We start from the raw sequence: 14,211 nt of genomic DNA on the forward strand, positions 1-14,211 counted from the left end.
TCTATGTAATATGCATTCCACGTCCATCAATATTTTAATTTATTTATTTGTGTTACACCCACATCAATATTTTAATTTATTTAATTTCTTATGTAATTTCTATGTAATTTCTTATGTAATTTATATGCATTCCACGTCTGTGATATCCCGTCCCGGAAATACCGAAATGTACGTATGAAATTACAATTTTACCCCTAGTGTGCTTTCGTCACGTTTTGGTTGTTTGTTGTGTTGTGGCATGTGTTTGGAACCTCACACACTCCCACACACACACAGACACTATCCTTCTCTCTCTCCCTCTGTCTTCTCTCTCTCCCGAGTCCTCTACCCTTCTTCTTCTTCCTAAAAACGTACGGACCAACACTTATACCCCTCAAACCGTGACAGATCGAGGAAACTAAGGACACCATTCAACTCGTGAGGTCGAGGCGAGCACAACCATACCATTTTCAGGTAGGAACCTCAACGTTTTCACGTCGAATTCACAAGCCCCGATTTATGTACTGTTCATGCAAAATTTATACGTTGAGTTTTTGGGATTTCTAAGCTCGTAGGTAGCTTGGTGGTGTCCCAAGGAGCCTCGGAGTGCTTCGTTGGACGAAATTGGACGTCGGGATCGTCCTACTCGAAGTTGGCCGGTTTTGGTTGTTTGCACAGGTAAGATTTCGTAACTTTTAGCCTTTAAAAGTGGTCCAACGTGATTCTACTAGTTTAGGGCTTTCTTTTGGTCCAAGAATCATAGAAAACGGTTGAGAAACGAAGGAGAATAGTTAGTTTAAAGTTTTTCCCAGTTTCCGGCGACCGGAGTCCGGCGAGGGTAGGCCGGAGAAGAAAGGGGAATATTCCGTCAAGTTTGACGGAATATTCCTAACGGCGGTGACGGTATCCGGTTAGATTTGACGGAATATTCCGTCAGTTTAACGGAATATTCCTGACGGCGTCTGTTGACACCGTCAGTGTGCCTGGCACGTGGCCGCGCGTGGGGGGCGCGTAGGTCCGTGCCTGTGCTGGCGCGTCGGGGCGCGTGCGGGGTCCAAAAATTATTTTAAAAATATGGTTGTGATCCTGAGGTTGTGTAGAGCACGTTGGTATATTCATTTGTCCATTTTGAGCAATGTATGAGAAGTTATTACGAGAAACGGGTTATGTGCTTTAAAGTTAACGTTTTTATAGTTGTTTCGCATTTAGGTGACACGTACCCAGAGGACGAGCGTGCACACGCGAGACAGGGGGGCTACGACCCTTCTACATACCAGTGAGTGGGCTTTTGTTTTCCGTATATACCTATATACATATTATTTCCCAGAAATTAAATAGAAAAGGTTATATGTTTTATGCCATGCATCATTTGAATATTGTTTACGCATCATCGCATGTATTAGTAGTGGCATATATATATATATATATGTGTATTTGGTGCTGTGGAGGCATAGGTAAGTACCAGGTAAGCGTTATTTAACGATTGCATTAAATAGTGGTTAAAGATGCTTAGAGAGCTCATAACCTGCACCCCCGGTGTTAGTGCTCCCGCCCAGAGTAGGGCACAGTCCTTCACGTGTTGTTCACCTCCCGCACCATACGCTCAGCTTGGATCCAAGCTAGGTGCATAGGCCTGTCGTACAGACCACGATAGGTGGTTCCGACTCGTAGGTGACCCGCGATTATTCGCACAGCCTTCACGTGATCGTAGCACTAGAGCGTATATATATGTTACACCCAGGCTTGTCGTACAGACCACTTTAGGTGGTTCCGACTTGTGGGCAGGTTTAGATATTGAGATTGAGATTTGAGCTCTAGATGTAGCCGTACAGGTCACGTAGGTGACTCCGGCTGCCTGATTACATGATATTGATTATGATTATACCTGGGCACTTGCATATCACTTTGAGATTTTGGCATGGCATATCTTGAGCATGATTGGTATACCCTTGAGCATGTTTTGCATGTTTACACATACGTATATATGTTTATTTTCTGGGAAGTATACAGGTTTTACGGCGAGGGGTTAGAAAGTATTTTATGAAATGGTTTTCAAAGAGCTTTGTTTTTGCCCACTCACGTTTTTGTTTTGCGCCCCTCCAGGTTCTAGTTGCTTAGCCGTTGCGGTGGTTTCCCTTGAGAGCTTTTCGGCGTTCTGACAGACACTCCCCATTGTAGGGTCGCCTTCGGGCGTACTACTGTTGTTGTTTTAATTGGACTGCTATAGACCTGCTCTGAATTTGTATCGCACTAACTAGCACTCATTCTAGTACTTGTATGCTAGTTTTTTTTTTTTATTCGTACTTTCATATTACTACTTTAGCTTCCGCACGTGCACATGGCTACGTCACCTTTGTGTGACGGCCAGCACGCTCCGATCTCGGTCGGGGTGTGTCAGTTTGGTATCAGAGCCTAGGTTTGGCAGTTCTGTGTCCTTGTGAGTATTCTAATAATTTTGATGTCTTCTGTCAGAACTATGCCGCCTCGTCGGGAACCCCGTCGCTCTTCTGAGCCTATGTTCCCCGATATTACTCAGCTGGGGGAAGCTTTTGCTACAGCCCTTCAGGCAGTGATGCGCCCTCCCCAGAGGACTCCTCTGGAGACCATGTACAATCTGAAGTTGGATAAGTTTAAGGGCAGTGAGGGACCCGAGAGTGCAGAGCGCTGGCTAGAACACATAGAGAAGACCTTCCGGGTGCTACATAATCAGGGGAACTTGCCTATGGAGAGGTGGGTCGAGACGACCGCTTGGTTTCTAGATACGGAGTCGGCAGCTTGGTGGGAGCAGGAGCTCCGTAGGTTGACTCCGGATCAGAGGATTGATTGGAACGTGTTTACGGGGTTGTTTAGGAGAAGATATGTACCCCCTGAGTACATTGACCGCAAGAAGCAGGAGTTTTCCGAACTGAAACAGCGGAAGATGTCAGCGAATGAGTACTACCGTAAGTTTACGGACTTGTCCCGTTATCACCCTGATGTCGCTGGTAATCCGGCGGAGATGCTCCGTCTTTTCCGTCTGGGCACAAGGAAGAAGTGGCGTTCTATGGCGTCTACGGTCCACAGCGAGACTTATCGGGACTTCTATGAGATACTGTTGAGGATCGAGGATTCCGAGAATATGTCGAGCGATACGGATGAAGAGAAGGACGGCAACCAGAAGAAAGATGACAAAGGCAAAGGTCAGGCATCGCTCGGGCCCCGACAGACTCAGAACTTCAAGAGAGGTGGAGCTAGTTCTAGTTCTTCGAGTGGTGGCTTCAGTGCCACTGGGCAGGGCCGTGGAGGTAGATTTTCTGGTGGCGCTAGAGGCCAGAGGCAGGGCGATGGTGGGCGAGGCAGAGCCCCTATTTGCCGCAGGTGTAACAACCGACATTTCGGTGAGTGTAGACGTGGTAGCAACGGTTGTTTCACATGTGGACAGGTGGGACATAGAGCGGCAAATTGTCCCCAGGGTCAGCAGCAGCAGAAACCACAGCAGACCTTTATGCCACCGCCTGCACCACTCCAGCAGATCCAGGGTCCTAGTAGCTACGGCCAGACGGGTCGAGGTGGTGCTTACCACTATCAGGGTGATGCTGTCCCTTATGCTCCGGGGCAGTATCAGTACCCTCAGGATCCCTATTCCCAGGGTGGCTATCCCCAGTATTCAGGCGGCTATATGCCGTATCCTCCAGCCCCAGCGGGTGGTTCACAGTGGTATCAGGGAGGACAGTATCAGCAGGGGGAGATTGCCACTAGCAGTGCAGGATCTTCGAGACAGTCAGGCCAGCCCAGTCAGGGGCGTGGTGCTCAGGGACGCGGTGTTCAGGCGAGCCGAGGCCGCGGTGGGCGTCAGCAGGGACAGGGGCGTCTTCACAATATTTCTCTGCAGGACGCTCAGAACAACCCAGACTTGATTATGGGTACGTTGAACATTCTTGGTTGTTTTGCTAGAGTCTTAATTGATTGTGGAGCTACACATTCCGTAATTTCTCATACATTTGCTCAAGCGACGCAACCTCGCCCCACACCCCTAGGGTATGATTTAGAGTTTGTTATGCCTAGGGGAGAGAGTTGCGTTGTAGATTGTGTGTACCCGGGGTGTCCAGTGATCGTAGAGGGTGTTGCTTTGTCAGCCGATCTTATCCCGTTAGATATTGTGGACTTTGATGTGATTCTGGGCACGGACTGGTTGCACTTCTATCGTGCCAACATTGACTGTTACGGGAAAGTAGTTACGTTTCACCGACCTGGACTACCTGTGGTTACTTTCGTGGGTGAGCAGAGTGGGGTGAGATATGGCGTTATTTCGGCGCTACGAGCGAAAAAGTTGTTAACTAAGGGTTGTCAGGGGTATCTGGCTCATGTGGTGCTGGATGAGGTTGTTACTAGCAGAATAGAGGATGTGAGAGTGGTCAGACACTTCCCTGATGTATTTCCTGAGGATTTACCTGGGTTACCCCCAGATCGAGACGTAGAGTTCACCATTGAGTTGATTCCAGGTACCAATCCTATTTCTTTAACTCCTTATCGTATGGCTCCTGCGGAGTTAAGGGAATTGAAAGTTCAGCTGCAAGAGTTAGTAGATAAGGGATTTATCCAGCCTAGTACTTCGCCTTGGGGTGCTCCGGTGTTGTTTGTGAGGAAGAAGGATGGAACTTTGAGACTGTGCATCGACTACAGGCAACTCAATCGGGTGACGATTAAAAACCGTTATCCATTGCCTCGTATCGATGATTTGTTTGATCAGCTGAGAGGTGCTTGCGTGTTCTCTAAGATAGACTTGAGGTCTGGTTACTATCAGCTGAAGATCAGTAGGGATGATGTCCCTAAGACGGCGTTCAGGACTCGTTACGGTCATTACAAGTTTCTGGTTATGCCATTTGGATTGACGAATGCACCAGCCGCCTTTATGGATTTGATGAACCGAGTATTCCAGCCTTACTTGGATAGATTCGTCATTGTCTTCATTGACGATATTCTGGTGTATTCTAAGTCGAAAGCGGAGCATGTTCGACATCTTACTTTGGTGTTGAAAAGGTTGAGGGAACACCAGTTATATGCTAAGTTTAGCAAGTGCCAGTTCTGGTTAGACCAAGTTGCGTTCTTGGGACACGTCATTTCTGCTCAGGGTATTTTGGTTGACCCTCAGAAGGTTGCAGCGGTAGAGAGTTGGGAGCAACCGCGAACCGTCACCGAAGTGAGAAGTTTCCTTGGTTTGGCAGGGTATTATCGGAGGTTCGTTAAGGATTTTTCGGTGATTGCCTTGCCGTTGACGAGGTTAACGAGGAAGGATGTCAAATTTGAGTGGGATGATAGGTGCGAGCGGAGTTTCCAACAGTTGAAGCATTGTCTCACTCATGCACCTGTTTTGGCACTCCCAGACGATAGTGGTGATTTCGAGGTTTACAGCGATGCTTCCTTGAATGGTTTGGGATGTGTATTAATGCAGCATGGTAGGGTGATTGCTTATGCTTCGCGGCAGTTGAAACCTCATGAGAGGAATTACCCTACACATGATTTGGAGTTGGCTGCTATCATTTTTGCGTTAAAGTTGTGGAGGCACTATCTTTACGGAGAAAAGTGCAGGATCTTTACGGATCACAAGAGTCTCCAGTATCTCTTTGCTCAGAAGGAACTCAATCTTCGTCAACGGAGGTGGTTGGAGTTGCTCAGCGATTACGATTGCACGATTGATTATCATCCTGGTCGTGCGAACGTAGTGGCTGATGCACTTAGCAGGAAGTCACAGGGCCGTATTAACGCGTTGTACGCTAGTCGTGCTCCTCTTTTGGTGGACTTGCGTACTACGGGGGTAAGGCTAGAAGCCGAAGATCGAGATGTGGCATTACTTGCTAATTTTCAAGTTAGGCCGATACTTGTTGATCGGGTGCTTGAAGCCCAAGTAACTGACCAGGAGACTCAAGAACTTATTCAAGCTCGAGAGCAAGGAAGGAGGCGGGACCTCAGAGTTCGGGATTCGGATGGCATGTTGATGCTAGAAGGTAGAATGTTTGTGCCTAAGAGTGTGGAGTTGAAGAAAGAAATTCTCGATGAAGCACATATCTCGGCTTATGCCATGCACCCAGGAGCTACTAAAATGTATCATACCATTCGACCGTTTTATTATTGGCCGGGTATGAAGAGGGAGATAGCCGAGTATGTGAGCAGGTGTGCTGTTTGTCAGCAAGTTAAAGCAGAAAGGAAGAAGCCGTTTGGGTTGTTGCAGCCGCTTCCCGTTCCAGAGTGGAAATGGGAAAATATCACCATGGATTTTGTGTACAAGCTCCCACGTACACATAATGGCTTTGACGGCATTTGGGTGATCGTCGATCGACTCACTAAGTCGGCTCATTTTATTCCTGTGAGAGAGAAGTATTCTCTGAGCCGTTTAGCGGAGTTGTTTATTTCAAAGGTTGTGAAGTATCACGGTGTCCCAGTGAGTATTGTCTCGGATCGTGATCCACGATTCACATCGAAGTTTTGGGTAGCTTTCCAGGAAGCTTTAGGCACGAGATTACTTTACAGCACGGCGTATCATCCACAGACAGACGGACAGTCAGAGAGAACTATTCAGACCTTGGAGGATATGCTGCGAGCTTCGGTGTTGCAGTTTGGTGACGCTTGGCATCAAAGATTGGATTTGATGGAATTTGCTTACAACAACAGTTTTCATTCGAGCATTGGCATGGCGCCATTTGAGGCCTTGTATGGCAGAGCTTGTCGCACACCGTTATGTTGGTCAGAGGTTGGAGAAAGAGTTTTAGTGGGTCCAGAGATTGTCGAGGAGACTACTCAGAATGTTCAGGTGATTAAGTCTAACCTGAAAGCAGCTCAGGACAGGCAGAAGAGTCTAGCGGATCGGCGTGCTACGGACAGAACATATGAGGTCGGAGATTGGGTATTTCTGAAGCTTTCACCGTGGAGAGGTGTTGTGCGGTTCGGAAAGAAGGGGAAACTGAGTCCTAGGTACATCGGACCATACATGGTCACCGAACGAGTTGGTGAGGTAGCTTACAGGTTGGAGTTGCCTCCGGAGTTGGCTAGAGTGCATAATGTTTTTCACGTGTCTATGCTCCGACACTATGTTGCTGATCCATCTCACGTGATACCTCCTCAACCGCTTGAGATTAACCCAGATTTGACGTATGATGAGGAACCAGTGACGATCATTGATTGGAAAGAGAAGGTTTTGAGGAACAAGACAGTGAATTTAGTGAAGGTTTTGTGGAGGAACCATTCAGTTGAGGAAGCTACGTGGGAGACAGAAGATCGGATGAGGGATTTGTATCCCCGGTTGTTCTTTAACCACTAGGGGTTGTTATTTGGTCGTTTTGAATTTCGGGACGAAATTCTTTTAAGGTGGGAAGGTTGTGATATCCCGTCCCGGAAATACCGAAATGTACGTATGAAATTACAATTTTACCCCTAGTGTGCTTTCGTCACGTTTTGGTTGTTTGTTGTGTTGTGGCATGTGTTTGGAACCTCACACACTCCCACACACACACAGACACTATCCTTCTCTCTCTCCCTCTGTCTTCTCTCTCTCCCGAGTCCTCTACCCTTCTTCTTCTTCCTAAAAACGTACGGACCAACACTTATACCCCTCAAACCGTGACAGATCGAGGAAACTAAGGACACCATTCAACTCGTGAGGTCGAGGCGAGCACAACCATACCATTTTCAGGTAGGAACCTCAACGTTTTCACGTCGAATTCACAAGCCCCGATTTATGTACTGTTCATGCAAAATTTATACGTTGAGTTTTTGGGATTTCTAAGCTCGTAGGTAGCTTGGTGGTGTCCCAAGGAGCCTCGGAGTGCTTCGTTGGACGAAATTGGACGTCGGGATCGTCCTACTCGAAGTTGGCCGGTTTTGGTTGTTTGCACAGGTAAGATTTCGTAACTTTTAGCCTTTAAAAGTGGTCCAACGTGATTCTACTAGTTTAGGGCTTTCTTTTGGTCCAAGAATCATAGAAAACGGTTGAGAAACGAAGGAGAATAGTTAGTTTAAAGTTTTTCCCAGTTTCCGGCGACCGGAGTCCGGCGAGGGTAGGCCGGAGAAGAAAGGGGAATATTCCGTCAAGTTTGACGGAATATTCCTAACGGCGGTGACGGTATCCGGTTAGATTTGACGGAATATTCCGTCAGTTTAACGGAATATTCCTGACGGCGTCTGTTGACACCGTCAGTGTGCCTGGCACGTGGCCGCGCGTGGGGGGCGCGTAGGTCCGTGCCTGTGCTGGCGCGTGGGGGCGCGTGCGGGGTCCAAAAATTATTTTAAAAATATGGTTGTGATCCTGAGGTTGTGTAGAGCACGTTGGTATATTCATTTGTCCATTTTGAGCAATGTATGAGAAGTTATTACGAGAAACGGGTTATGTGCTTTAAAGTTAACGTTTTTATAGTTGTTTCGCATTTAGGTGACACGTACCCAGAGGACGAGCGTGCACACGCGAGACAGGGGGGCTACGACCCTTCTACATACCAGTGAGTGGGCTTTTGTTTTCCGTATATACCTATATACATATTATTTCCCAGAAATTAAATAGAAAAGGTTATATGTTTTATGCCATGCATCATTTGAATATTGTTTACGCATCATCGCATGTATTAGTAGTGGCATATATATATATATATATATATGTGTATTTGGTGCTGTGGAGGCATAGGTAAGTACCAGGTAAGCGTTATTTAACGATTGCATTAAATAGTGGTTAAAGATGCTTAGAGAGCTCATAACCTGCACCCCCGGTGTTAGTGCTCCCGCCCAGAGTAGGGCACAGTCCTTCACGTGTTGTTCACCTCCCGCACCATACGCTCAGCTTGGATCCAAGCTAGGTGCATAGGCCTGTCGTACAGACCACGATAGGTGGTTCCGACTCGTAGGTGACCCGCGATTATTCGCACAGCCTTCACGTGATCGTAGCACTAGAGCGTATATATATGTTACACCCAGGCTTGTCGTACAGACCACTTTAGGTGGTTCCGACTTGTGGGCAGGTTTAGATATTGAGATTGAGATTTGAGCTCTAGATGTAGCCGTACAGGTCACGTAGGTGACTCCGGCTGCCTGATTACATGATATTGATTATGATTATACCTGGGCACTTGCATATCACTTTGAGATTTTGGCATGGCATATCTTGAGCATGATTGGTATACCCTTGAGCATGTTTTGCATGTTTACACATACGTATATATGTTTATTTTCTGGGAAGTATACAGGTTTTACGGCGAGGGGTTAGAAAGTATTTTATGAAATGGTTTTCAAAGAGCTTTGTTTTTGCCCACTCACGTTTTTGTTTTGCGCCCCTCCAGGTTCTAGTTGCTTAGCCGTTGCGGTGGTTTCCCTTGAGAGCTTTTCGGCGTTCTGACAGACACTCCCCATTGTAGGGTCGCCTTCGGGCGTACTACTGTTGTTGTTTTAATTGGACTGCTATAGACCTGCTCTGAATTTGTATCGCACTAACTAGCACTCATTCTAGTACTTGTATGCTAGTTTTTTTTTTTTATTCGTACTTTCATATTACTACTTTAGCTTCCGCACGTGCACATGGCTACGTCACCTTTGTGTGACGGCCAGCACGCTCCGATCTCGGTCGGGGTGTGTCAACGTCCATCAATATTTTAATTTATTTATTTGTGTTACACCCGTATTTTTTAATACTATCTTATCCCACAATTTTTAATACTTCCTACACCCTTCTTGACACTTTGCGAAGTGTTTCTCTTTTTCACTCTGCGGATGTGGCACTGTTTTGACAAATGTTGACCACCTTGGGTAAATACCATCTGCAAGGTAGTATGGTCCCTCGTATTTATTACCATTAACCCAATATGTGCATCTCGGCCCATTTCCTTGTAGCAGTTCATCAAACACTGGAGATTGGGCAAGGACATTTAGGTCATTTTGAGCTCCTGGAACACCAAAAAAAGCATGCCAAATCCATGTATCAAAAGAAGTCACCGCTTCCAAAATGATGCTTTTGGCTCATTTTCTGTCGCCATAAGCTCCTTGCCACGCACTTGGACAATTTTTCCATGTCCAGTGCATGCAGTCGATGCTTCCAATCATGCCAGGGAAGCCTCGCATCTCACCCTTCCTCAGAAGCCTTCGCATGTCATTTGGCGTGGGTTGCCGAAGGTACTCATTGGTGTAGAGGGCTTCAATTGCAGAGCAAAACCGCATCAGGGACTCCAGAACTGTTGTTTTTCCCAACCGCATCAGGGACTCCAGAACTGTTGTTTTTCCCATCCTTGCGATCTCATCCACTTGATCTGCAGATGCTCTATATGCAAGCATTCGCAAGGCAGCCGTAATTTTTTGCTCAGGAAGAAGACCTAGAACATGAAAAACATCCTCTTTTTGCACAAAATATGGATCATGGTTGTAAACATCACTCATGATTTTATCGAACAAACTTCGTTGCATTCTAAAACGACGTCTAAAAACATGATCCGGGAAAACGCTGTTAGGAATAAAATAATCTTCCAAGAGATCTTTACCTCGTCTTTCCCTTCTTCTATCGATGTTTGCCGCACGTCTGGGTTTGGCTATCTGACCCATAGCTTCCATGATACGGCCGGAATGTGAGGCCCTCCGCCTTCTATGGTGATCATCCTCATCCTCCTCCATTGCGAAGACCTCATCTCCACCTCCACCTTGGTCAAGATTGACCAATTCTTCCTGTTGTGCCAACAACCTTTTCTGCTGCTCTTGCAACTGTTTATACGCTCTCCTTGAAGAAGACATTGTAAGAACTCAAGATTTGAAAACGATAAAGAAGAATTCTGAGCTAAAAAAAAGGATTGAGTTTAGTGTGAGGATGGATGTAGGGATGTAGGGTTTATATGGACAAAAAAAAAGAAGATGAGGTTCTGGACAATGTCACGTGGCACTACGTGATTGGTTGAAAATCTTATCGAAATCTTGGCTAAATTATTGTAAATAGGAAGTGACACGTGGCGTGTCGGGATTGGTTGAAAATCTTATCAGAAATCTATCTACAAAATAGTACGTTTGGATAATGACACGTGGCGTGACAAGATTGGTTAAAAATCTTATCGAAATCTTGCCTAAATTATTGTAAACAGGAAGTGACACGTGGGTTGTCAAGATTGGTTGAAAATCTTAGCGGAAATCTATTCAAAAAATAGTACGTTCGGATAATGACACATGGCGTGACGAGATTGGTTAAAAATCCTATCCGAAATTAAAACTATTTTTATTTATTTATTATTTTATAAAAAATTTATTTAATATTTTAAATGGACTGGGTGCCAGCGCATTTTGTAGTGGTGAAGATCGTTTGTGCCAGCGCATTTTTAAACTAGGTGCCAGCACATTTTTTTTGGGATGGAGATGCTTTGGCCTATTACTGTTCATTGGGTCTATTACTGTTCACTGAAGTGGATAAATGGGTTAAGTGCTGGCGCAAAGTCTTTAGGGGTGGAGTTGCTCTTACAGATGGAGACCAAGAACTTGAAAATATTCATCAAGCAAGTTGGAATGGGCTGGGCCACTACTTTGATCAAAACTTCTTTTCCAGTTGGGAAGAGAAGGTTCTACCTCCATCCTTGAAGCTTCCCCAGAATCCGACCCTTGACATGCGCAAGTGCATGGCGTTTAGACCTACCCCAATTTGAAGGGGTTCCAAGGTATAGGCCCGGGTCATTAACTTGCTGCTTACGCAGAATACCTGCCAACTTCGAACCCAAATCGCAACGCATATTTGCACCAAAGAAAATGCTAGACTTGTACAAGCTGATCTTATGAAATCTATATTGAGCCCAATATACAGTTACAAAATTGAAAAATGGGCTTATAATTGATTTGAGAGCCATATACCCATCAACCTTTTTGGACATCACAACACAACAAAGCCCCAAGGACAAAACTGGCAACAAAAATGTAAGTAGAGTTATAAAACTAAATTAGGGTTTCATCTGGTACATAGCCTCCTCGGACTTTGAGAGAGAACTCGCAGCCTCCGGTCTCGACCAAGCAAAATGGTAAGTGCGTTTCCACCCTTACTGCTGCGCGCATCTTCCTTCTCACTTGGAACTTGGTGGTTTTTCTGTTTGAATTTGCATTTGTAAGATGAGCTTTATGAATTTGATACCAAATCTACTGTCTTGTGTATCTTGTATCATATAATTATCAAAGGAAGAATTGTGTTCATCTCTTCTTTATACTCAATTTAGATGGATGGATAGATAGACAGATAGATAGATAGATAGATAGATAGATAATGCATCATCTTCATCATCAGCATCATCCTTTGTTTGATTTGCTTTGAGCATGTGGGATTGCCCACTTTTAAGTAAGAGTGTATTTCAATGTTTGATTTATTCACGACATGATCGATATGAGTGATGAGAAGAGATTATACGATTCAAATTAAAAATAACGGGAAATTAGCCATTTTCAAACATTTTTAGAATTTAGTTTCATTTTTTATTTGTTCTTTCTTGTTTATTTCGTGTTTTGGAGCTCATCGAAAAAACTGTGGATCTGATCCTTATGATTCTGGAAAAGGAACTCTGGCTGCTTTCATGATTTTCATGCTCCCGGCCTTATATATTCCCCAATGCTTCTGGTTTGTTGTAGCTCTAAAATTCCGTTACTATTTTTATTCTAAAATTTGAACCAGAGGGTACTATTTCAAGGTCACAGAATAGTGCGACTTTCATTTTAGTATCGATCTCGTGGTAAATTTTGCTTAGGTTGGTTGAAATGAAACACATGTGGTCTTTTCATATGAAGCGTCTGACGGTGTTTTGTATAATCCTCTTTGTTGGTGTTTCACCCATCATTGTTCTTGTATCCTTCTACCAGTACAGATTTTATAATCATGTTAAAAAGTAATTTACTCGCTAAGAATCTGGTTCTGTTATAAATCTGTTCAAGTATTGGATAATAGATGTTGAAACATGTGAACATACATGCCTTACTTAGATGTAAACTTTAGAATGTATAATGATCTGTGATGTTTACACTATGTGTGTGCACCAACAGCCAAAGCAGATCCGTGAGATCAAGGATTTCCTTCTAACTGCAAGAAGGAAGGATGCCCGCAATGTCAAAATCAAGAGGACCAAGGATGCTGTCAAGTTCAAGGTTCGGTGCTCCAAGTACCTTTACACACTTTGTGTGTTTGATTCCGAGAAGGCTGACAAGTTGAAGCAATCTCTTCCTCCAGGTATAAATTCTAGTGATCACTGATGTAATTTATTACGGTGGGCAACTCGTACTAGTATATTCTTATTGTGAATTAAGGTGCATGAATCCCTCTTGTTTATTATGTTGTTGCCATTGTTGTTCTATTTTTCGGTTGTGGAGCACAGTGGAATCTATTTAATCCTGGAGAAGAGTAGTTTGTGTTGAGTCGGGGGACTTCCATCTGTTATTTTGTTTTATAAGCTCACCCACAGTTAAAACTAATTATTTCTTTTTTACTTTGGATTTGTAGGTTTGAACGTTCAGGACCTTTGAACAAGGATTTTGGAGTAGCTGGTGGGCAAATTCTAGTGAATGCAGCAATGGAATGAAATCTATTTTTGTTTGAACTTAAAAAGATTATTATGGCCGGATGATGATGATAACGTTGTTGGTATTAGATGTTAAAATGCCGTGATATTTGTGGTTAATGTGTGTGTGTGTGTGTGACGTAAGTGATTTGTTTAGATGTTTTAGTTACGGATCCATCTGGTTTGTGTTTCCGTGTTGTTGTTCGGAGTTAACGGTTAACAGTTTTGAAAGGAAATGGAATTGGAAACAGAAACAGAGGTAGAATCTAGAATGTGAGCAAGAGATTTTCGTTTGGGATATGCTTCTTATATGCCTTGGGAAGTATGTCGGACTACTCGCATTATCCGGCCTCATCCGATGGATAACTATTGAATTGAATTGCCGGAGGCACTGGCTTGGACGGTTTGGTGCAACAACAACCTAAACTAATTAGAGGGAGAGCCAGAGAAGTTGGTGAGGGGGAGTGGGGAGTTTAAAAACTATTTCACTTTAAAATTAAGTAATAAAAAAGAGTTCGGTAAAAATCAAATATCTAAAAACATAACCTCCAAGCAGTTGCTTTAAAATTAATAATCATGAGATAATTCAAAGTCGCATGTACGGAAAAGAAAAGTGTCAAAATATGAGCTACTTCCCCTAATAAAAGCATAAAACAAATGCAACAAGATGGAAATCCTTCAGTATTCACTTTGAGGACATTTTTTGGCTCATTCCCAATGA

General features: G+C 44.4%; 1 protein-coding gene and 2 long non-coding RNA genes across 3 annotated transcripts; all 3 read left to right on the forward strand.

The window, feature by feature from the left end:
* Positions 1-366: 366 nt before the first annotated feature.
* LOC148697684 (uncharacterized) lies at positions 367-1,248 on the forward strand. The gene is made up of 3 exons (XR_015961277.1): positions 367-453; positions 548-657; positions 1,174-1,248. It is a non-coding gene; the product is annotated as an uncharacterized LOC148697684 (long non-coding RNA).
* Positions 1,249-7,558: 6,310 nt separating this feature from the next.
* On the forward strand, positions 7,559-8,440 carry LOC148697685 (uncharacterized). Its single transcript, XR_015961278.1, has 3 exons — positions 7,559-7,645; positions 7,740-7,849; positions 8,366-8,440. It is a non-coding gene; the product is annotated as an uncharacterized LOC148697685 (long non-coding RNA).
* A 3,381-nt stretch (positions 8,441-11,821) lies between these two features.
* Positions 11,822-13,682, forward strand: LOC137722538 (large ribosomal subunit protein eL38z/eL38y). The gene is made up of 3 exons (XM_068461565.2): positions 11,822-11,972; positions 12,979-13,162; positions 13,433-13,682. Exons 1-3 carry the CDS (start codon positions 11,970-11,972, stop codon positions 13,453-13,455), a joined length of 210 nt encoding a protein of 69 aa, XP_068317666.1. The 5' UTR covers positions 11,822-11,969; the 3' UTR covers positions 13,456-13,682.
* Positions 13,683-14,211: the final 529 nt, after the last annotated feature.

This window comes from Pyrus communis, chromosome 4, assembly GCF_041283825.1.
Source record: "Pyrus communis isolate YQ-2024b chromosome 4, ASM4128382v1, whole genome shotgun sequence".
NCBI lineage: Eukaryota > Viridiplantae > Streptophyta > Magnoliopsida > Rosales > Rosaceae > Pyrus > Pyrus communis.

Bases quoted from the DNA above. Each gene is read 5' to 3' on its own strand.
- LOC137722538 (XM_068461565.2), top strand. The intron at 13,163-13,432 runs GTATAAATTCTA...TTGGATTTGTAG, and splicing joins GAAGCAATCTCTTCCTCCAG to GTTTGAACGTTCAGGACCTT.